Source organism: Octopus sinensis, linkage group LG25 (assembly GCF_006345805.1).
Source record: "Octopus sinensis linkage group LG25, ASM634580v1, whole genome shotgun sequence".
Lineage (NCBI taxonomy): Eukaryota > Metazoa > Mollusca > Cephalopoda > Octopoda > Octopodidae > Octopus > Octopus sinensis.
The window spans coordinates 18,542,537-18,567,536 of record NC_043021.1 but is presented as its reverse complement, the minus strand read 5'-3'; the positions used below and the strand labels follow the sequence as shown (position 1 = coordinate 18,567,536).

The window sequence follows — 25,000 nt, the reverse complement described above, 5'->3', positions numbered from 1 at the left end:
AAGACAAAACAAACAACACTTTTGTTGCTGTTAAGAGAAAAGTACTCTAGCTCACACTTTACTTTCAAATACAAAAAATAACATTTTACATTTTCAAAGAACTGAGATATAAAAAAAAAGCCATGTTCCGGGTTCAGTCCCACTGCGTGGCATCTTGGGCAGGTGTCTTCTGCTATAGCCCCGGGCCGACCAAAGCCTTGTGAGTGGATTTGGTAGACGGAAACTGAAAGAAGCCTGTCGTATATATGTATATATATATGTATGTTTGTGTGTCTGTGTTTGTCCCCCTAGCATTGCTTGACAACTGATGATGGTGTGTTTACGTCCCCGTCACTTAGCGGTTCGGCAAAAGAGACTGATAGAATAAGTACTGGGCTTACAAAGAATAAGTTCCAGGGTCGATTTGCTCGACTAAAGGCGGTGCTCCAGCATGGCCGCAGTCAAATGACTGATACAAGTAAAAGAGTAAAGAGAGTCTGATTAAAAATACAGGAAGATGAAAGCTTTACAGAGGTGCAAGATGAAAATTCAGTATTTGAGTAGAACAAGGGAAATGGAGATCTGTTGCCTGGGAAGTCTGTGACCAAGAAAACACAAACTGCTTGGCACCTTGGGCCAATGTTTCCTATTGTGGCCTCTGGCTGACCAAAGCATTGTGAGTGGATTTGAGAGACAAAAACGAAAAAGGCACCCATCGCGTATATATATGAAGGCAGATGTTAAACGATGATATATATATCATTGCTTTTATGCAAAAGTGTTGTAAGTCCAAAACATTGCTTTATCAGAAAATGAAAAAATAGTTTCACCATTCCATAGCAAAACCATTGCTGATAGCTCTGCAAGACACCGAATTTGAACTGTCTACCTTGACTGTGACTCATGACTCCCTATACTGGTTGACTTTATAGTGGCTGGTTCATACCACTTGTCCAGTGGGAGGAGGTGTACCATTTCCACTACAACACAAAGGTAGGCATAACTTCTAGAGCGTCATACAACTACGATACACCTTTAACCGTTTAGCATTCGAAAGGATTCTTAGGATGACATTGCAGGGTAGGTGTAAGAGGCTGGATCTGGCCACTATGACGAAACAGGTGGAATATTAGGGCAGCATATGACCAGTTTAAATGCTACAGGGTTACTTATGTCTCGTGTCAATCATTCATTAACAAAGACATTAATTAGAATACAAGGATAATTGTTATTAGATCCACCAGATGGCACCACCAGAAAAATAAGGTTAGGTTTTATTTTAATGAGATATTTTTTTCAAAACTCAAGAAATCTGAATACAAACATCAATGGCCATTTACGGCCATATCACTTTGAAAACACCGGTTCTTGTCTAATCACTGAAGTTAAGTAACGTAGAGCCTAGTTAGTACTTAGATGGGTGACCGCTTGGGAAAGCTAGGTGCTGTAAGCATCTTTCTAGGCGTAGGAGTGGCTGTGTGTTAAGTAGCTTGCTTATGAACCACATGGTTCCGGGTTCAGTCCCACTTCTACTATAGCCTCAAGCCGACCAAAACCTTGTGAGTGGATTTGGTAGACGGAAACTGAAAGAAGCCTGTCATATATATACATATATATGTTTTTCCCTTCAACATTGCTTGACAACAATTCTGATGTGTTTACGTCCCCGTAACTTAGCGGTTCGACAAAAGAGACCGACAGAGTAAGTACTAGGCTTACAAAGAATAAGACCTGGGGTCAATTTGCTCAACTGAAGGCAGTGCTCCAGCATGGCCACAGTCAAATGACTGAAACAAGTAAAAGAGTAAGGCAAAGAGCAAAGAGAATCATTAGCATGGTGGACTGCTTTGCAGTATTTCATGTGTCTTTATGTTCTGAGTTCAAATTCTGCTGAAGTCATTAAAATAAGTACCTGCTGAGTACTGAGGTTAATGTAATTAAATTACTCCCTCCCACTGAACCCTGTGCTAAAAATTTGAAACCAATAGTTTGTAAAAAGGGGAAGGTCCCATGTTTGTAGAGATGGGGCTTCAGCTGACTATGTCCAAATACGGGCAACAAACAGTAGAGAAACTGGGATTTGAAAGCTAAGATTGATCAGAGCAATTAACAGGACTTTGGACTGTTGCAGTAAAAAGCACCCACTACACTCACGGAGTGGTTGGCGTTAGGAAGGGCATCCAGCCGTAGAAACACTGCCAGATCAGATTGGAGTCTGGTGCAGCCTTCTGGCTTCCCAGACCCCAGTTGAACCGTCCAAACCATGCTAGCATGGAAAGCGGACGTTAAACGATGATAATGATGATGATGAAAGATGAAATGTTGAACCCCCAGGATTCGTGGTGGAGTTTGATGAACTACCGCCAGTAGTTGTTGAACTGGGCAGAATAGAGCCATATACAAGGATTGGAAAAAGAGAGTAAATGGTGTTTTAAAAAAAGAAAACAAAATGATGCTAATAGGGAAAAAAACATGGAATAAAATTATAAACATAATTATAAACATAGGCGCAGGAGTGGCTGTGTGGTAAGTAGCTTGTCTACCAACCACATGGTTCCGGGTTCAGTCCCACTGTGTGGCATCTTGGGCAAGTGTCTTCTACTATAGCCTCAGGCCAACCAAAGCCTTGTGAGTGGATTTGGTAGACGGAAACTGAAAGAAGCCTGTTGTATATATGTTTGTGTGTCTGTGTTTGTCCCCCTAGCATTGCTTGACAACCGATGCTGGTGTGCTTATGTCCCCGTCACTTAGCGGTTCGGCAAAAGAGACCGATAGAATAAGTACTGGGCTTACAAAGAATAAGTCCGGGGTCGAGTTGCTCGATTAAAGGCGGTGCTCCAGCATGGCCGCAGTCAAATGACTGAAATGAGTAAAAGAGTAAGTGTATATCCTGTTGTTAGATGACGTATGCGGGTTCGACAACTTCGTAACTTAGCGGTTCGGCAAGAGAGACCGATAGAATAAGTACTGGGCTTACAAAGAATAAGTCCCGGGGTCGAGTTGCTCGACTAAAGGCGGTGCTCCAGCATGGCCACAGTCAAATGACTGAAACAAGTAAAAGAAAGAAAGAAAGAAATAAAGTGAGAACATTCAAATGGTCCTGGATGTGAGTGGGGCACAGGCAGCCCCGATTTTTTTTTGTACATTTTACCATTTTTCATTTGTTTTATGTTTTTGTCCCCCACTGTGATGTTCTGTCTTTGAGCTGTCCCCTCTGTGTTATGGCCAAAGTGCCAAATAAAGAAATCACAATATGAATCTCAACACAACCCCACCGCCACTGCCACACTACACCAGCCCTTCCTACCATGCCATCCCAGCATCACTTCTTACCTTGAGAACATAGAATTCCTCCTGGATTCAAGACTTTGTGAATGTTTTCATAGAATTTTCTGGAATAAAGACCAAGCCCTGGACCTGAAATAATGGAAATAGGGGTCAGTACACAGTATTTGTTGCAGACCCTATTTGGTGGGTATTAGCCATGTAAACCCCTATCTTCTTTGACTGGCCCTCACTAAAGAAACAACAACTCTATGTTTAGGCCAGTTGTTTTTGACCACGGCTCCCAGAGCTGCATGTGGCCTTTGAGGGTTCTTCCACTGGCCCACAACAGCCTTCCTCTATAGATATATTTTTTACTTTGTTTTACTTTTTTTTTTAGGTTTTGGATCTGGCTTGGATTTAATATTAAGTAATGAAAAATTATAGAGGTAAACTCTTTTCAAGAAACGACAGCGTAGGGCTCAATTTATTGAGCGATCAGATTAAAGTATTAATTTGAAGGAGACAAGTTCCAAGGTTAATAATACTCCTCATCGAAGCTGACACATCTCTAAGCACAGAGGGCATATATAAGCGATTATAAGCATGCAAACACATAACATAAAAACATATATATACATGACCAAATCAAAGCCGGATAAGTAATTGCATAAATACAGACAGATAAATTAAGTTATTGTGAACTGTTATCGCATCAGCTTGGACTTCTTAGTTTATCTGTATCTATGCAATAACTTCTCCGACTTTGATTTGGGTACGAAATTATATACTATTATATGTATATATATATGTTTTTAGATGTTAAGTGTTCGCATGCTTATAATGGCTTGTATATGCCCTCTGTGTTTAGATATGTGTCGGTTTTGATGAGTATTATTGACCTTGGAACTTGGCGCTTTCAAATTAAAATATGGCATGTAAAAAGCACCAACTGATCGTGGCCGTTGCTAGCCTTCCCTGGCACCTGTGCCGGCGGCACGTAAAATGCAGCCACTATACTCATGGAGTGGTTGGCATTAGGAAGGGCATCCAGCTGTAGAAACACTGCCAGATCAGACTGGAGCCTGGTACAGCCTCCTGGCTTCCCAGACCCCGGTTGAACCGTCCAACCCATGCCAGTATGGAAAGCGGACGTTAAATGATGCTGATATACATATGGATGGATGGCTCTCTGTTGGTTTAAGGGTTTAGCAAAGAACTCAATAGATTTATTAAAATAGGAAGAAAAAACCCAACAATTGGAACTGTTGCATCTTACTGGATAAAACTGAATTAACAAGTGAAAGGAGACACTTTTGAAATATACACACATGTGCGTGCATATGGGGAGTCTACAAACGACATAGACAGGCCCTACTTACCCACAGGATCTGTACAATCGTTTATAATGATATCGAAACGATCTTCAGTCTGCTGCATGTATTTGGTGCCCTCTTCGATACACACGGTCACCTTTGGATGGCTAAAACCAAGAGCCATTTTGGGTAGGAACTGTTTGGACACTTCGATAACTTTCTGTAAAACATATCAAGTGAAGAGTATAGAGCATATATACATACACACACACATAAATATATATAACAGAAATATTAAAATTACTAAGTCTCTCTAAAGGAGATTACGGCAACGTTACTGGATATTAATAGTTATCGCCATACTAATATGGCAGTCTAAATATAAGACTAAAGCTGTCGCTGATTAGCTCCAAGAGGCCACCCCCTCTAGCTAGCTATATGACACACGAACCTGCATCCATTACAACCTTCAAACAGGGCAGGTCAGCCGCTTCACCTTGCTAGTCAGACATCTGCAGACATGTTTCAGGGTTGTTGCCCTTTATCAATGCAGCGTAGTCAGAACCAGCAGGTGTCGCTACTGACCGTCTGTTCGAAGATTTTATTTACCTAGTTACAGTTGAATACATCCACTTGTTTTCAAAAATAGAAATATTAAAATTACTAAGTCTCTCTAAAGGAGATTATGGCAGCGTTACTGGATATAATAGTTATCGCCATACTAATATGGCAGTCTCACCATCACTAGGCCATTGCGCCTCCACATATATATATATAATATACATATATATATATATATACATATATATATATATATACATATATATATATATATACATATATATATACATATATATATACATATATATTATATATATATATACATATATATATACATATATATATATATATACATATATATATATATATATATATATATACATATATTATACATATATATATACATATATATATACATAATATATATATACATATATACATATATATATATATCTATATATATATATATACATATATATCATACATATATATATATACATATATATATACATATATATATATACATATATATAACATATATATATATATACATATATATATACATATATATATATATATATATATATATATATATACATATATACATATATATGAATGAGAAAAAGATGAAAATGGAGACATTGACATATAGACATCAGATTGTTCAAAGATATTCAAAATAATCATATTATATTGTTTTGAATATCTTTGAATAAACTGATGTCTATTTGTCAATTTCTCCATTTTCTTCTTTTTCTCGTTAATAAATATCTTAAATACCCATTTCCACTAATGCAAAACTAACGTATTTAGTTTTACACTAAACACTGGTAAAAACCGGAGAACTAGAATGCAAACATCCCTTAACGGAATATAGGTCCTTGGCATGATAAACTTATATATATATATATACTAGCAGTATCGCCCGGTGTTGCTCGGGTTTGTAAGGGAAATAACTATAAAGCATTTTTAGAGAGTTATAGCCAAAAAATAGCAAAAAAAATGGAAAAAAAATTATGGTAAATTTTTTTTTAAATCGTTGACTCATCGTAGACATTTTTAGAGAGTTACTTCCCTTATATAATAGCGAAAAAAATGCATTAAAATGGAAAAAAATGATGGTAAATTATTTTTAAAATCGTAGACTCATCGTAGATGCGCGCTAATACCCAGAAGGGCTCGATATGAATCACGACTATAAGATACCCAGTTTTGGTTAAACTGCACCGCAAAATGTGGGAGTAGTTACGAATCTAAATTGTAGGAGACACACCACACAACTACAGTTTTATATATAAAGGGAGAGAGAGGAGGGGGGACACTGACAGATAGATAAGTAGATAAAATATATACTTACTTCATCCAGCTCACACAAGACAATCTGCTTGACCATTGGGTGTTTGGCCACTTCACGGAGGACTCCACCATCACCACCACCGATAACAAGGACCTGGTCAATAACAATAAGGATGTGTGTGTGTGTGTGAGGCGGGAGACAAATAAAGGGATAGAAACAAAATTAAAGCAACATCGCTACCACCACCACCACTAATAATAATAATAATAATAATAATAATTAATTCTTTTTATTGGCCACAAGGGCTGACAAACATGATTGGAAAACATAAAGGGACAAAACAGGACGAAAGGTTACAAAGGGTTTTGTCCGTTTGTGAAAAAATCGTGTAAAAACAGTGTAACAATCAAATAATATAACAACGAAAAACTCCCAATAGGGGGAGGCATTACGAAAGGTTCCTGGTGGACAAACCCATAAAAGCCACGGGAGCCTGGTCAAAAGGTGGGTAGAGAGCCCCTATCTCCTCTTATAATACCTTTTTCAATCACAGGTGAAACCTCAGAATTGGTCCATTTACACTGGCCATTCTTGCACAATTCACCCCCCGCCCTTTCAGAAAACTTGCTATCATGCAGCACTCTCCTCTCTAACCTCATCTTCCTTTTCAAGTATCACCACTTCAAAACGTATTCCACAAAGTCTCTGTCGCCCAGTTTCCCAAGACACATGTCTCATATACACACGTGTGTATACGGAGCAATTATGCAGGTAAACAGATTAAATATAACAGCTTGAGTCTGATATACAAAACATGTATGTCTACATGTATGCCTACATGTATGTCTACATGTATGTCTACATGTATATCTACATGTATGTCTACATGCAATCAGAGAGAAGGCAAAATATTTTAAGTATAATTATGTAAAGATAATTATATATTAATTGATCAAACTTATACAGAATACAAACGACCTGTGTGTGTGTGTGTGTGTGTGTGTGTGTGTGTGTGTGTGTGTCTTTTTATCTTTCACTTGTTTCAGTCATTAGACTGTGGCCATGCTGGAGCACCACCTCAAAGAATCTTAGTTGAATGAATTGACTCACTGCCACCCCCCCCCCCCCCCCCCCCCCCCACCAGCATCTATTTGTTGAAGCCTGATACGTATTCTGTCGGCTTTTTTGTTGAACCGCTAAGTTACAGGGATGTAAACACACCAACACTGGTTGACAAACAACAGTGGAGGACAAACACAAGGATACACACACACACATATATGTACAATGGGCTTCTCTCAGTTTCCGTCTACAGAATCCACTCACAAAGCTTTGGTCAGCCTGAGGCTATAATAGAGAATACTTGCCCAAAGTGCCATGCAGTGGGATTGAACCCAGAATCATGTGGTTGGGAAGGAAACTTCTTACCACACACCGACACCTGTATATATATATATATATATATATATATATATATATATAATTATTGTCATTACAGGTAAGGCATTGAGCTGGCAGAATTTTTAGTACACCTCCAAAATTTCAGGCTTTTTGCTTATAGTAGAAAGGATCATCATCATCATCATCACTGCCACCATCATCATCATCATCATCATCATCACCACCACCACCACCACCATCATCATCACCACCACCACCACTACCATCACCATCATCATCATCATCATCACCGCCACCACCATCACTATCACCATCATCATCATCATCATCACCGCCACCACCATCACTATCACCATCATCATCATCATCATCACCGCCACCACCATCACCATCATCATCATCATCATACTTTTGTAGGAAGTGAGGTGAAAGTGTTCCATGTCTACGAATTAGAAATAGAGATTACCTTTTTTGGATTAGGGTGGCTGTAAAGAGGGAGATTAGCGATCATCTCTTGATAGGCGAATTCATCCCACTCGGTGCACTGGATGAGGCCATCCAACACTAACATGTTGCCAAATTTCTTGCTGGAAGAAAACAGAAAATAATCACAGAAAGGAGACAAGATGGAGGCTGATTCAAGAAGCAGCAGCAGAGAGAAAGAGAAGTTGGGACAGAAGCATGGCCACAATGCATGAAGGCCACAGCAGCAACAATGCAGACCGACACAACATAATATCATACGACGATGGCAAACTGGCAGAATCATAAGAATGTTGGGCGAAATACTTTGCAGCATTTTGTCTGTCTTTATGTTCTGAGTTCAAATTCTGCCAAGGTCGGTTTTGCCTTTCGTTGCTTTCAGGGTTGATAAAATATGTACCAGTTATGCACTGGAGTTGATGTAATCAACTTAACGCTCTCTCTCAAAATTGCAGGCCTTGTGCCAAAATTTGGAACCAATATATAATAAACACAACAGCGTTCTTTGTACATTAGTTTCAAAGACAGTCTTCCGTAAATTGCTCCAGAATGGTAGCATGCACCATCTGGTTGGAATACATTATATGATCCTATAAGTAAGTTCTATGGAATATACAGATCCACTTTTAGATTCCATAGTCATGCTTTGAAGCCATTACAGAAATATCAACTTTTCTGTTTGCAGAAATTCCTCCTTCATAAGGGATGGGCATTGTTGGGCACTTGCTAGTGTATACCTAGGACTGTACCCCGAGTTTGATGGACCACAAATAAAAGGAGCGTTAGATAAAAAAATTGCTTAACGTTTCACTACTGAACATGACTTTAAAACCGGTCCTTAATCCAGTTTTTATGAACCCTGCAAAGATGCAAATGACCCTGAATGGGTAATTGTTGTTTTTTTTTTTGTTGGATGTCTTAAAATCCCATTATTGCCTTAATACTGCATTTCAATGTGGCTGGCAACTGTGCTTGTACTGCAGAGTAAGATGTAAATGGAGATACAACAGAGAGACAATGAATCACACGATCAGTTTGAGGGGTTGTTGCATGCAGTCTGTCTGATTAAGAACCAAAGGATTAAGAACAAGGATTTGGGACAAAGCACCAACACATATTTAGAGGCATTCATGCTTTCCTGAACGGGAGTCTTCTGCCATGACCAGGAAAAATTTGAACCATTATTTTTAACACAAAAAATCCATAAATTTACAAAATTATAAATTATTTCATTAATCATGTATCATAATTTACATAAATCACATTAATTAATTAGTTTCTAGTTATACAATTAAACACATTTAGAAAATTACTAAATTCTGTCATTGTATTCAGACTTTTGATCAGGAAAGGGACACAAGATCAGAGTTGAACAACCCCAGCTGGATCTACTGGGCAAAGGGGTCTGGTGGCGAAAGACCTGAAATCCTGAGATCCCAGAAACATCACTGACCATGCATCACAGAGCACCTGCAGCATGTATCTTAAAACTAAACTGTGTGTGTGTGTATATATATATGTATGCATGTATATGTGAGCTAAAACAATGATGATGATTTATATATATATATATAAATAAATGAAAGAATGGAGTCGAACGACGATTTAACAAAATTCCTTTATTCTCGACATATGTTTCGAAGACTGCATATTCTTAATTCTGAAGGAATTCCTTCAGAATTAAGAATATGCAGTCTTTGAAACATATGTCGAGAATAAAGGAATTTTGTTAAATCGTCGTTCGACTCCATTCTTTCATTTATTTTTAGTAAAAAAAAACACACAAATTTCCACACGAAGCACGTGATCTCTGCCCTTGGCATGTAGCTTCAACCGTGTTTTCTGATGTGAATTTGCTACCCGGGTATCGGTTAACCGAATTATCCATACTAGGATAATTCATTCAACTACACAAATATATATCATCATCATCATCATCATTTAACGTCCGCTTTCCATGCTAGCATGTATATATATATATATATATATGGGGAGAGAGAGAGAGAGAGAACAGAAAGAGGAAGTGACTCACCTTCGGAATACCTGGATGTCTTGATAATCAGACTTGCCCTGGAAGAGAACTTCTTCAATTTCAACTGCCAAACTGATTCCCAGGTCCATGTAGTTGTGTATTTCATGGAACCATCCATTCTCTACGTGAGACATGACTTCTATCACGAAACTCAATGTGGCCACCAAATTCCCAACAAAGATGAAAACGCAAGTCAACAGTGGAAGGCGTGGCGGCCTTGATCAAATGACGAATGGCAGCAGCAGAGGTGGTGGTGTTGTGGTCCGTCGGGCAACACGTGGCGCCGAGTTGCATTCCCTTCTGACCAGGCAAGTTCTTCTCACCAAAATTGGTCAGTTGACGTCTCTGCTTGCTGCTACTCAATCAGTGCTATGAGGAGGGACGATTGATGTGCGTGCGTGTCTGCGACTGGGTGTGTGTGCGTGTGTAGACACGATTTCTCTGTGTGCGTATCCAGGTGGCTGTGAGCCTCAGAAAGACATCACCTGGAGGACCACTTCCAAATCCTAAACAGAGATTTAAAGAAGAAAATTTTTGTTACACAAAATATCCATTCATATGTAGGTATGTGTGCATATATATTTAAGTATGCATGTGTGTATGTGTAATTTTGAAGCTCCAAAAAGTGTCTGGATATTCTGTTCTTGGTGAAACTTCTGAAATCACTGTCTTACCTTATGCTTAATAAATTCTATATTCTTAGAAGAATTGAGTCAGGTTTTTGATGTCTTTTTTAATTTCAAGAACATCTATACCATATGCCTATATATATATATATATATATATATCACCATCACCGGTGACCGACCAGGCTATCAGATGTTGCTACACATCGCTGGTTACAATGCACTTCGCATTGTTTTAGCCTTCAAATGACGCCACCCCACTGGCTATGCGAGCAGGCCAACAGAAGAAAGAGTGAGAGAAAGTTGTGGCAAAAGAGTACAGTAGGGATCGCCACCACCCCCTGCCAGAGCCTCGTGGAGCTTTAGGTGTTTTCACTCAATAAACACTCACAACGCCTGGTCTGGGAATCGAAACCGCGATCCTATGACTGCGAGTCCGCTGCCCTAACCACTGGGTCATTGTGCCTCTAATATAAACAGGGTAAAATTAATTAATTAAGAAGTAATCAGTAATTTTACCAAGTAGAATTCGGCATGAAAAAGACCATTTCATGGTAAGCTTAAGTAATACTATATAATTAGGGTCCAGATCTGCTTCACCACACACCGAAGTTTAGAAATAGCAGTCAAAAAATCTTAGCTATTCCTTCTACTTTTTTGACTGCTATTTCTAAACTTCGGTATGTGGTGAAGCAAATCTTTGCTGAACCCTAATTATAAAGTATATATATATATATATATATATACATATACTACAAAATTAGAAAATGGAGAAACATACAACAAAATTAGAAATATATATATACATATATATATACATATATATATATATACACATATATATATATACACATATATATATACACATATATATATACACATATATATATACACATATATATATATATATACATATATATATATATATAATAATAAGCACAGACGTCGCCATGTGGTAAGAAGTTTGCTTCCCAACCACACAATTCTGAGTTCAAACTCACTGTCTGGTACCTTGGGAAAGTGTTCATCTACTGACCAAGGCCTTGTGACTTAGTGGTTCGGGAAAAGAGACCAATAGAATAAATACCAGGCTTTAAAATAAACAACTACTGGAGTTGAGCTAAACTTTTAGGGAGGTGCTCCAGCATGGCTGCAGTCTAATGACCAAAACAAGTAAAAGACACATACATACAAGTGAAAAGCAAGGCTCAGGTAAAGTGGCAGCCTTCATTGATAAAAATGATCAAATGATGCTCTTAAATGTGGAGAAGTTTATGTCTAATACCAGACAAACTTAGCCAAACTTCAGCTGAATTTTTTGTATTGTATAATTGTTAATTATGTCTGTCGTATAATTAATCAGTGGAGGCGCAATGGCCCAGTGGTTAGGGCAGCGGACTCACGGTCATAGGATCGCGGTTTCGATTCCCAGACCGGGCGTTGTGAGTGTTTATTGAGCGAAAACACCTAAAAGCTCCACGAGGCTCCGGCAGGGATGGTGGTGATCCCTGCTGTACTCTTTCACCACAACTTTCTCTCACTCTTACTTCCTGTTTCTGTTGTACCTGTATTTCAAAGGGCCGGCCTTGTCACTCTCTGTGTCACGTTGAATATCCCCGAGAACTACGTTAAGGGTGCACGTGTCTGTGGAGTGCTCAGCCACTTACACGTTAATTTCACGAGCAGGCTGTTCCGTTGATTCGGATCAACCGGAACCCTCATCGTCGTAACCAACGGAGTGCTTCTATCCATAATTAATCAGAGCGAAGGCACATGGCTTACTGGTTTGTGTATTTGGATTATGACTGGGAGTTTGATTCCTGGCAATACATGGCGCCCTTGAGCAAGACACTCGATTTCACATTGCCTCATTCCACTCAGCTGGCATAAATAAGCCGTACCTGTAATTCACAAGGGGCCAGCCTTGGCACATTCTGTGTCAGGCTGAGTTTCACCGAGAACTACGCTAAGGATATGCGTGTCTGTGGAGTACTCAGCCACTTTTATGTCAATTTCACGAGCAGGCAGTTTCTGTTGGTCAAATTAACTGGAATCCTCGTCGTCGTAACAAACGGAGCATCAATAATCAATCAGTAAATATTTAATTGCATTTAATTAAAAACAAATTATCATGTAGGTATTTTAAGAAAACATGAAAGTGATGAAAAAGTCAATGTTTACTTGGGATTGAACCTACAAAGATGTTGCGGGTTCAATTCTCAGTGAGAAACTCAAACACATACTGCACACATGAACAGAGAGAGAGAAAGACAGACAGGAGGCAGGTGGCTTTATGTGGGTTTATGGATCATGGGTTTATATCCTATAAGAGATGTGGCTGTGTTTTTGTATCTCAGAACACCATGACATTACCTACGGGTTACCTGGAAAAGGGGTAGAAACTCCACGTGGGTGTGGACTGGAGGAGCTAATTCCCTCATCCATTCAACACAAGTGCTGTACGGGGACAGGCATGTCAAAGAACAGATCCAATGTTTCCTCTGCATGTTGTAAAAAGGGCAATGAAAAGAGGTTGAGGTAAGATTTACGCTCTGACCCCTATGAAACCCTCCCTAGCAAAGACTACCCAAATAGACCCATAGGTGTGAGGGTTATCACCTGAATGGGGCAAAGGTGCTGCCTGCCAGGGATAGGGTATCACCAACAAACGGTGGAGGCAACAATGGGCTATTACAGTGCATGCCTCCATACTGCTGCTGCTACTACTACTACTACTACTACTGCTGCTGCTACAACTACTACAGACCATAACAAAAATCAACAGCAGATAATTAACTCATAACAAATTAGGTCATAAAATAATTGACTTGTTAATTATTGACACTAAGAAATAGACTCATTTAGAAATTGACTCGTTAAGTATTGAACCATTGACTAACAACCCATTAAGCAGTGACCCACTTATTACAGACCCATTCAGTTCTAATCCATTAATTACTAAACCATTGATATCCATGGGATTAGTTGTAGGATTATCTAGAATGTTAAACTGGATTAACTACTAACATATTAAAGCAAATGATATTAGATATTTGAAAGAGGAAGTAACAGGGATTTGAACCCTCAATCTCTCACTTGCTGACAGTGTCAGAAGTGTGGGAAAATTTGTTTTGCGGGTACAAACCTTGGTTCAAAATTTTTTACAAACAAGGCGGATATTTTTCAATCTTAATATTCTTTTCTACTCTAGGCACAAGGCCTGAAATTTTGGGGGAGGGGGCCCAGTCAATTAGATCGACCCCAGTATGTGACTGGTACTTAATTTATCAACCCTGAAAGGATGAAAGGCAGAGTCAACCTTGATGGAATTTGAACTCAGAACATAAAGACAGATGAAATACTGATAAGCATTTCACTCAGCGTGCTAACGTTTCTGCCAGCTGCCTTCTGGTGTATATTATATGAAATATAGTCTACATTAAATGTATAATGGTTAAGTCTTACAATTGCAGCATGAAAGGTGTTTGTAAGCCATTTAAGAAACACACAAAAGCCGTGCTAGCACAGATTTTTGTCAGTGAACAGGTCGCGGTCTTAAAGCGACAAAAGTATTTTGACAAATTAAACTTAAATGTTGAAGTGAATCGAACGGTTTTTGTGTGTTTCTTAAATGGCTTATAAACACCTTCCACGCTGCAATTGTTTTCGTTTCAGCACACGATCTCAGATCAAATCACTTGCTATGCAAGTACATCTCCGTAATGCCGAAAGATTAAGTCTTAATTAAATTCCAGAGGATAATTTCTTATGACAAACATTGAATCAATGTGTAACATCTCGATACTAAAAAAGTTGGGTATTTGTAGACCAAGTTACCATATTAGCACCAAATGAGGGACCTGGTCTTTTGTGGGGATAAAATACTAAGAATAAAACGACAGAAATCTATTTATAGAACCTAATCAAAGAAATGGAATGACAGGTGCTGTAACTGTGATTATTTACTTGGTCACCTGGCAAAGGAGAGGTCGTTGGTTCAAGTCTTGTGAGAGTAGCTAATTCACTTTTCACCTCAAGTGTCTCATTAAATTTAGAACAGTTATGGCCGGTGGTACGTAAAAAGCACCATCCGATTGTGGCTGTTGCCAGCCTCGTCTGGCCCCTGTGCCGGTGGCATGTAAAAAGCACCATCCGATCATGGCCGTTTGCCAGCCTCGTCTGGCACCTGTGCAGGTGGCACATAAAAAGCACCCACTACATTCTCGGAGTGGTTGGCGTTAGGAAGGGCATCCAGCTGTAGAAACACTGCCAGATCAGACTGGGCCTGGCGCAGCCTTCTGGCTTCCCAGACCCCAGTTGAACCATCCAACCCATGTTAGCATGGAAAGCGGACGCTAAACGATGATGATGATGATGATGATGGGAAACCTGTGACCTGCAGGACTTTCTAAATGGTAAGCTTAACGAAAGATTAAGTTAATTTTTTTTTAATTAGTACAGCCTGCCTAATGTTGAGTCATATCTCATGTGGCCCTTTTCTCAAAGAAGGGGGCTGCCCATGCCTGGTCTAGGATGTCAGCTTCTTCCACAAACATACAGCATCATACTTTGTTCACAGCTTTTATTTCAAGTGTTGCTTGTCGCTTCAGCTAGAGGGGTTGTCAGTTGGTGGCAAACAGGGATCAATTAAGAATGAAGAAGGATCAAACACAGACTTATACTGACACTTCTATCATTGAAGACTTTAAGACACTTACCTCTGGAAAAGCTGGAAAACCTCCAGAAGGTTTCTGAATGGTTGGAATATCCTTAGAACTCTGGAAGTCGATTCTGGATTCCCTAAAGTTGGTGTCTCAGTACTTAAGTAGCATTGGCTTGGTAAATTGTCCTATGAAAAAAATACGTTTGAGTGTGCATGTATGTAAATCTATCTATCTATAGATCAATGATTGACCGATCAATGGTCGAAAGATAGATAGATAGATAGAGAGAGAGGGAGAGAGAGAGAGAGAGAGAGATAGAAAGACAGATAGAGCTGAAACAAAATGAAAGTGTTGAATAAATGATTATCCAAAATTCTGACTACTTTGTTTTTCTCGAGATATATATACACGCATACGCGGACACACACCCACGCACAGAGTGGGGTTGGTGTGGTTGAAGGGTTGTTGTGTGCCACAGGTGTTGGGATGGGATGGGTGCTGGAGTGTGGTAGAGAGGTGGAAACGGGGTTTTGTTGAGGGGATGCTTGGCTGCCCAACACGGTGTAGGGAGGGGTGGGGGTAGGGGTGGGGGTGTTGGTGGAAAGTTGTTGGGGCATGTCCTCAGGATGTAGGTGGGGAATAGCAGATGGTTGGAGAGGGGGTAGGAGTGGAGGTGAGTGTGGCAGGAGACCATGATCGATAGTGATAAAGATGATGATGATGATGATGATATATTTAAATATTATAAAACCTAGCTGTAAGAGAAATTATAAGTGTAAAGACATCCCTTCTATGCTTCTAATGTGCAGTGTAAAGAGGAGAGAGGCCCCTGGGGAATAGTTTCATGGTTTGTTGTTTGTTCTTGACAGAAGACATATCTGGATTTCTTCCCTAATCAATAGCATAAAATCATCATCATCATCATCGCTGTTTAACGTCTGCTTTCCATGCTGGCATGGGTTGGACAGTTTGACTGAGGACTGGCGAGCCAGGAGGCTGCGCCAGGTTCCAATCTGATCTGGCAAGGTTTCTACAACTTGATACCCTTTTTTAGAACCAACCAGTCAGAGTATTGCGGGTGCTTTTTAGGTGCCAGTCAGGTGGCACTGGCATCAGCCACGACTACAATTTCACTTGAATCAAGTACATTCACTCATAATACAGAGCAGATGAAAATTAGGCGTTCACTATGGGCGGTGGGGAAGGATAACTTGATTTATATAATTAAGCAATTTATATTCCATACACAACTCAATGTGAATCAGATTAAGTGATAAATAACCTAGTTGTGAGAGAAATATAACAATGTAAATACATTCCTTCTATTGTTTGATGTGCTAAGAAATATGGTGGGGACCTCTTTTCTGATAGATTTTTTCACAGTTTATTGACCACACCTTTGAGAAAATGTATTCAGTCCCCCCCCCCCTTCCTCATTCAACAACATAGAATATTCTAGAATACAAACAGAATAGAGAAAATTCAGAGAGCTTTTACCTCTGCAAAGGTCTCTCTCTCTCTCTCTCTCTCTCTCTCTCTCCCTCTCTGAGTGAAGTGAAGATTGTATGATGCATGTATCATCCTCATCATCGTCGTCATCGTTTAACGTCTGCTTTCCATGTTAGCATAGGTTGCAGGATTTGACTGAGGTCTGGCGAACTAGATGGCTGCACCAGGCTCCAATCTTGATCTGGTAGAGTTTCTACAGCTGGATGCCCTTCTTAACGCCAACCACTCTGAGAGTGTAGTGGGTGCTTTCACCTGCCACCGGCACAAGGGCCAGTCGGGCGGTACTGGCAACAGCCATGCTCAAACGGTGTTTTTACGTGCCACCTGCACAGGAGCCAGTCCAGCGGCACCGGCAATGACCTTGCTCTAATGTTTTTTTCACGTGCCACCGGCACAAGTGCCAGTGAGGCGACACTGGTAACAATCATGCTTGAAAGGTGCTTTTTATGTGCTACCGGCACAGAAGCCAGTCAGCTGCTCTGGCAATGATCACGCTCGGATGGTGCTCTTAGCACTCCACTAACACAGATGCCAGTCATCGAATTTGATTTCGATTTCAATGTATACATACAGCAATGCTACATGGTAGTGAGACATGGGCCTGAATGTAGAAGACATGCAAAGACTGGAGAGGAATGAAGCTAGTATGCTCCACTGGATGGGCAGTGTCCAGTGTATTGAGAGAACAGTTGGACATGAGAAGAATGGATGCAGTGTGCAAGAGAGAAGATTGTACTGGTTTGGTCATGTGATGTGTATGGATGTAGGACAGTTGCATACAGAAGCGCCGATCACTGAGAGTGGATGAAACATGTGAAACAGGGAGACCCAGGAAGACATGGGATAAAGTCTTGACCAACAATCTCAAGACACTGAGCCTTATGAAGAAGGGGACTAAGGACCAAGATATTGCCATACTCAAGAGAACCCATCCACCACAGCAGAATTGATACTGGTGTCACTTAAATGGCCCTTGTGTTGGTGCTATGCTAAAAGTATCCAGTACCAATTAAAAGCACCTGTAAAGTGGTTGGCATGTTAGGAAGGGCATCCAGCCATAGAAACCATGCCAAAACAGACAATGGAACTTGGTGTAGCTCCTGGCCTTATCAGTTCCATGTCAAACCATCCAACCCATGCCAGCATGAAAAACGGACGTTAAATGATGATAACACACACAGAGCCAAGCTTAGATATATTTTGGCCAGAATTTGCCCAGTAATGCCTGATTTAACAATATCACTTGGCTGTGTCCTTTCAGTGATGCTTAGATTATGTCTATTGTCCACTCAACCAAGGAATTGTCCACTGGTTGAAACGTATCCAGGAGGAGGAAGTGGTTTATCTGCTATTTTTGAGGGAATTTGTCCAGACACTATGAAAGGTATGAGGCAGTTTTCTTCTTTGATTTGTTAAATGAAACTGGCAAAATAGTCATACTGCAATGTGTTTACGTGTTGTTGTGAGTTTGATTAATGTAAGGAGCATAAAGCGAGAGGTCCCAAGTTTGAAGGGTTTTAAAATTTGATGTTAAAATAAAATGGGTGATGCTGTTGGTGTATTTTCCATGCTGTACAACAGATGAAGACAATCTGAAAAGGCCCTTATGAAAGGCAAAATTCATATAAGTAGAAGAGATAATGCAGGTAACAAAATGTGGAGATCTTTGTTGTGGGATGTGTAAGTTGAATAAACAGGTTAAAACCAAAAAATTAAAGAATGGGAAGGAATTAAAATAAAGTGCAAACTGAAGTAGCAAAGCAAAAACTTTCATTAACTGCATTACAGTAAAACAAAATTAAATGATTGGATTTGGATGCATAAGCAACAAATCAGAGACTCATCTAGATGTGTGCTATGGAAAATTCAAAATATAGGTAAGAAATAATTAAATATGAAAGGCAACAGAATACTTTATAAGAATTCTCAATCCAAAACTAAACAAGAGCACTCAGAGAGCAGAGACCTCTGCCAAGGCAACACCAGTGTCCTCTCAACGATTAGCCGATGATTTTTAAAATGAGAATATCTGAAAGAAACTCAACTGCTCTCACAAACCAGAATACTAAAAATGAACTTGACCGCTCTCAAAATTTAAGTAAAATAAAACTGGAAAAATAATCCAGAATCCTTGTCTGGTACCGGATCGATTCAAAAATTTAATGAGTTTGTGCCAGTCACAAGGCCAAACATCCCTGAAAGTTTCATCCAGCGGTTCTTGAGATATCTTGTCCACGGACAAGCAAACAAACAAACATGACTGGAAACAACACCTCCACCTTCACTAAGGTGAAGATAACTAGAAATAGTGAAAACCACTAATAAAAATAAATGTTTCTCTAAGTGTTACCTTATAAAAGTTGTGTGTGAAAACTTTGAAAACAGCTAAAAGCAAAAAGTGTAACCTCTCGAAAGAGCTGTTCTTTACTCCTGCTCCAGAGCGTGGGCTGCAGGGTCACTCCAAAAAGCTCTATCTACGACGATTTCATCTCAATCGAAGGAGAGGGGCTTTCTCCATCCAGGTTGTGGATCCGTGGAATAAGCTGCCGGGCGAGATAGTGAAGATGCCGACGACCGCTTGGTTCAAAGTCTCTCTTGACCAGAAATGGCCTGAACTCTTTGTATGAACACCCTCCCTGTACATAACTCCATGTCCCTCTACATGGCCTTGCTTTTGCTTTTTGAGCCAAAAAAATTAAATTAAATTAAAATTAAATACAATAACTTCTTTCTGTCAAGTTTGTGTAAATCTGCTTTTTGTAAATATGTTTTACATAATTAACAAGTTTCAGTTTTAAAAAATCTTTTCTCAAGGCCTCTCTCTCTCAGAGTGAAAGGCAGATTATTTGATGTCAGTGTACGAATAACCATACTGCATGGCTGTGAAAGAAGTGCCAATCTCTAACTGAGGAGGGAACCTGTGGTAGAGGTAGACCCAAGAAGACATGGGACAAGGTGGTGAAGCATGATCTTCATACTTTGAGCTTCACAGTGGCAATGACTGGTGACTAAGGTCTTTGGCAATGTACTGTGCCTGAGAGGACCCATCAAGCCAGGTGCACCCATACCAGTGGCACATAAATAACATCTTTTGAATGTTGGGCCTCATAGAGGCAAAGTGGCTGAGTTCCTTTTGAGCATCAGGTCTGACAGAGGCAAAATGGTTGAGCTCCTCTCGAGGTTGGGCCTGACGGAGGCAAAATCCTTGAGTTCCTTCCAAGCGTTGGGCGTGAAGGAGGCAAAATCATTGAGTTCCTTCCAAGCGTTGGGCCTGACGGAAGCAAAATCGTTGAGTTCCTTCCAAGTATTGGGCCTGACGGAGGCAAAGTGGCTGAGCTCCTCTCGAGGTTGGGCCTGACGGAGGCAAAATCCTTGAGTTCCTTCCAAGCGTTGGGCGTGAAGGAGGCAAAATCATTGAGTTCCTTCCAAGCGTTGGGCCTGACGGAAGCAAAATCGTTGAGTTCCTTCCAAGCATTGGGCCTGACGGAGGCAAAGTGGCTGAGCTCCTTACAAATGTTGGGCCTCACAGAAGCAACGTGGCTGAATCCATTCAAGTGTTGGGTCTCTCAGAGGCAATGATCAAGACCTTTGGCATTATGTTGTGCTTGAGAAGAAAACCCATCAAGCCAAACAAAATCGCAGTTGTGGCAGATACCAGTATCGTGCAAATTGGCAGCCGTCAAAGTTGGGAACATAAACAAGACAGTGGAGACATGCAAGGAAACTGAACAGAAACAAACACGGAGGGTCAGAACGAGAGGAAAATAATGAACACTGGGAGAAATATTTTCTTTGAAAAGAGATAAGATTGAAGAGAGAAATATATATATATATATTATATATTTATGTGCCACTGGTATGGGCGAGCTGGCAGAAACCTTAGCACGCCGGGCGAAATTCGTAGCCGTATTTCGTCTGTCGTTGCATTCCGGGTTCAAATCCCGCCGAGGTCGACTTTGCCTTTCATCCTTTCGGGGTCGATAAATTAAGTACCAGTTACGCACTGGGGTCAATGTAATCGACTTAATCCCTTTGTCTGTCCTTGTTTGTCCCCTCTGTGTTTAGCCCCTTGTGGGTAGTAAAGAAATATTATATATATACACCATATATATACATATATATATATATATATATATATATATATATATATATATTATATATATACTATATATTATATATACACCATATATATTATATATATACACCATATATATATATATATAATATATACAACCATATATAATATATATATATATAATATATAACCATATATTATATATATACACCATGTATATCATCATCATCATCATCGTTTAATGTCCGCTTTCCATGCTACCATGGGTTGGACGGTTTTGACTGAAGGCTGGCAAACCAGATGGCTGCACCAGGCTCCAGTCTTGATCTGGCAGAGTTTCTACAGTTGGATGCCCTTCTTAACGCCAACCACACTGAGAGTGTAGTGGGTGCTTTTTACATGCCACCAGCACGGGGGCCAGTCAGGCGGTACTGGCAATGACCTCGCTCGAATCTGTTTACACATGCCACCGGCACAGGTGCTAGTGAAGCGACGTTGGTGACGATCATGCTCGAATGGTGCCCTTTTATGTGCCACAGGTATGGAAGCCAGTTGGCTGCTCTGGCAACGATCAAGCTTGGATGGTGCTCTTGGCACCCTACTAGCATGGGCATAAGTGCCAGTAAGGCAACGCTGGTAACGATCATACTCGAATAGCCGCTCTGTCAAGGATCACACTTGTATGGTGCTCTTTGCACCCCGCTAGCACGGATGCCAGTCATCGAAATGATTTTGATTTTGATTTCACTTGCCTCAACAGGTCTTTGCAAGCAAAGTTTAGTGTCCAAAAAAGGAAAAGGTATGCATAAGTGGGCTGGTTACACTCCTGGCATAGGCTATGGGCTATGGTCTCATCTGGCTTGCCAGGTCTTCTCGAGCACAGCATATTTCCAAAAGTCTCGGTCGCTAGTCATTTCCTTGGTGAGGCCTAATGTTCGAAGGTCGTGCTTCACCACTTCATCCTGGGTCTACCTCTTCCATAGGTTCCCTCAACCGCTAGGGTATGGTAGTTTTTCACACAGCTATCCTCATCCATTCTCGCCACATGACCATACAAGTGCAGTCGTCTCTCTTGCACACCACATCTAATGCTTCTCTCAAGGTACTTACACTCTGTCGAGTATGCACACTGACATTACACATCCATCGGATGATACAGGCTTCATTCCTTGCGAGCTTACACATATCCTCAGCAGTCACACCCCATGTTTCACTGCCGTGTAGCATGGCTGTTTGTGCACATGCATCATACAGTCTACCCTTTTACTCTGAGTGAGAGGCCCTTTGTACCAGCAGAAGTATATATATATATATTTCATTTTCATCTAGTTTCAGCTCACAAGCTGTGGCCATGCTGGGGCACCACCATTCCATATATATATATGCCATTCCATATATATATACATAATATATATATAATATATATCATATATATATATATTATCATATACACCATATATATATAATATTATATATATATATATATATATTATATTATATATATACACCATATATATATAATATATATATATATATATATATTATATATATACACCATATATATATATATATATATATATTATATAATTTATGTATAAATCAAGAAACTATAGAATAGTATGTTATAATATAAATGGATTATTGGATTGTCAATTGTATCTCTATTCAATTTTATTGTCGTAATTTATATATTACATACATACACACACACGTGCAGACCACCAGCCCTCTTACATATGCACATACATACTCTCTTATACACACACACACACCTTTGTGTTGGGGGTCATCTTTACCTTGTTATTTCCCCTACTTTCCCTCTCCTGTCTGACCATTCTGTCCGAGTCAGACGCCATGATAGATCATTAGCCACTACACACATTTTTTTTCTCTCCTTGTTTTTTCCGTGTCCCTTTCTGTAGAAGAGCGTAGGCTCGAAACATAAAAGACTTTTTCCATTCCTGAGCATTATACTAATACATCTGTTTGTTTTGTACACCACCTGTCTTCATCTTTTGTTTTTTTCGTAAACTTTCCCTATATATATATATATATATATATATAAATATTATGTATATATAATTTATATATAGCAGGTGGCCCTGCTTGATCTATAGAAAAGGTGTAGGTAGAAACTCCTCCATAAGATGTACCCAGTGTAAGCTATGGACACATAAGAGGTGCAGCAATATCAAAGGAAAATTAACCGAGAATATAGCATTCATGTGTGGCAGATGCACAGGGGCAATAGACACCACAAATACTCAGAAAACAGATTCCATCACTCTTCAGGGGAAGAAACTAGAAGTAGTTGATGGCTTCTGCTACTTAGGTGACCAAGTTAGTAGTGTGGGTGGATGCTCAGAGAATAAGAATAGCCTGGGCAAAGTTTAGAAAGCTTCTTCTCCTACTAGCAACAAAGGGTCTCTCGCTCAGAGTGAAAGGTAGATTGTACAACGCATGTGTGCAAACTGCCATGCTTCACGGCAGTGAAACGTGGACTGTGACTGCGGAGGACATGCGTAGGCTCGAAAGAAATGAAGCTAGCATGATCCGCTGGGTGTGTAATGTCAGTGTGCATGCTCAACAGAGTGTAAGTGCCCTGAGAGAAATGTTGGACATAAGAAGCACCGGATGTGGCATGCAGGAGAGACGTTTGCACTGGTATTGTCATGTACTATGGATAGATGAGGAGAGATGTGTGAAGAAGTGCCTTCTCAAACTTTTGAAGGAATCCAGGGTAGAGGTAGACCCATGAAGACATGGGATGAGGTGGTCAAACATGACCTTCAAACGTTGGGCCTCACAGAGGCAATGATTAAAGACCGAGACCTCTGTGATATGCTGTAACTGTGAAGACTCGACAAATGAAGTGAGTTCATAGCTCGCAGGACAGCCTGTTGTGCTAACCTTGGATCATAGGGCAGCCTGCTGTGCTTGAGGAGACCTACTGAGTCAAGTACATCAACATCAAAACAAAAATCAAATGGATATTGTAGTTGTGATGCCATGCCAGTGGCATATTGGGCCTCACTGAGGCAATGATGAAAGACCGAGACCTCTGTGATATGCTGTGACTGTGAAGACACGACAAATGAAGTGAGCTCGTGGCTCACAGGATGGTCTGCTGCGCTAACCTTTGATCGTAGAGTGACCCACTGTGCTTGAGGAGACCTATTGAGTCAAGTACATCAACATCGAAATAGAAATCAAATGGAAATTGTAGTTGTGATATCCATGCCGGTGGCACGTAAAAAGCACCATCTGAAAGTGGCCAATGGCAGCACTGCTTGACTGGCATCCGTGTCGGTGACACATAAAAAGCACCAACCGATCGTGGCCACTGCCAGCCTCCTCTGGCCCTTGTGCTGGTGGCATGTAAAAAGCACCCACTATACTCACAGAGTGGTTGGCGTTAGGAAGAGCATCCAGCTGTAGAAACACTGCCAGATCAGACTGGAGCCTGGCACAGCCTCCTGGATTCCCAGACCCCAGTCGAACTGTCCAAACCATGCTAGCATGGAAAGCGGACGTTAAACGATGATGATGACATACACACACACCACACACACATATATTATATTATATTACATATATATATATATATGTATAATATATATGTGTATATATATATATATATATATATATATATATATATATATATATGATATATTAAGGATATCTCTTTGCAGAGAACAGTTAACTGCGATTATCTATCTATCTATCTGTCTGTCTGTCTGTCTGTCTAATGTATATTATTTTTTTAAATACTTTTCTCACTGGATTGAATGTT

The 25,000-nt window shown here is 40.0% G+C and overlaps 1 protein-coding gene and 1 pseudogene across 2 annotated transcripts in view; one reads left to right on the top strand and one right to left on the bottom strand.

The window, feature by feature from the left end:
• Window positions 1-25,000, bottom strand: part of LOC115224354 (spermidine synthase) — a 39,949-nt gene that overhangs the window by 7,335 nt on the left and 7,614 nt on the right. The window contains exons 2-7 of one of the 2 annotated variants that reach the window (XM_036513443.1): window positions 15,678-15,808; window positions 10,334-10,839; window positions 8,285-8,405; window positions 6,478-6,570; window positions 4,626-4,779; window positions 3,313-3,396 (exon numbers count right to left, since the gene is read on the bottom strand). In XM_036513443.1, coding sequence (XP_036369336.1) covers window positions 3,313-3,396; window positions 4,626-4,779; window positions 6,478-6,570; window positions 8,285-8,405; window positions 10,334-10,467 — 586 coding nt within the window. In that variant the 5' untranslated portion in view covers window positions 10,468-10,839; window positions 15,678-15,808. Of the gene's footprint in view, window positions 1-3,312; window positions 3,397-4,625; window positions 4,780-6,477; window positions 6,571-8,284; window positions 8,406-10,333; window positions 10,840-15,677; window positions 15,993-25,000 lie in introns of those variants that run through there. The other variant, XM_029795229.2, reaches the window with a different exon arrangement.
• LOC115224612 lies at window positions 1,314-1,432 on the top strand (annotated as a pseudogene).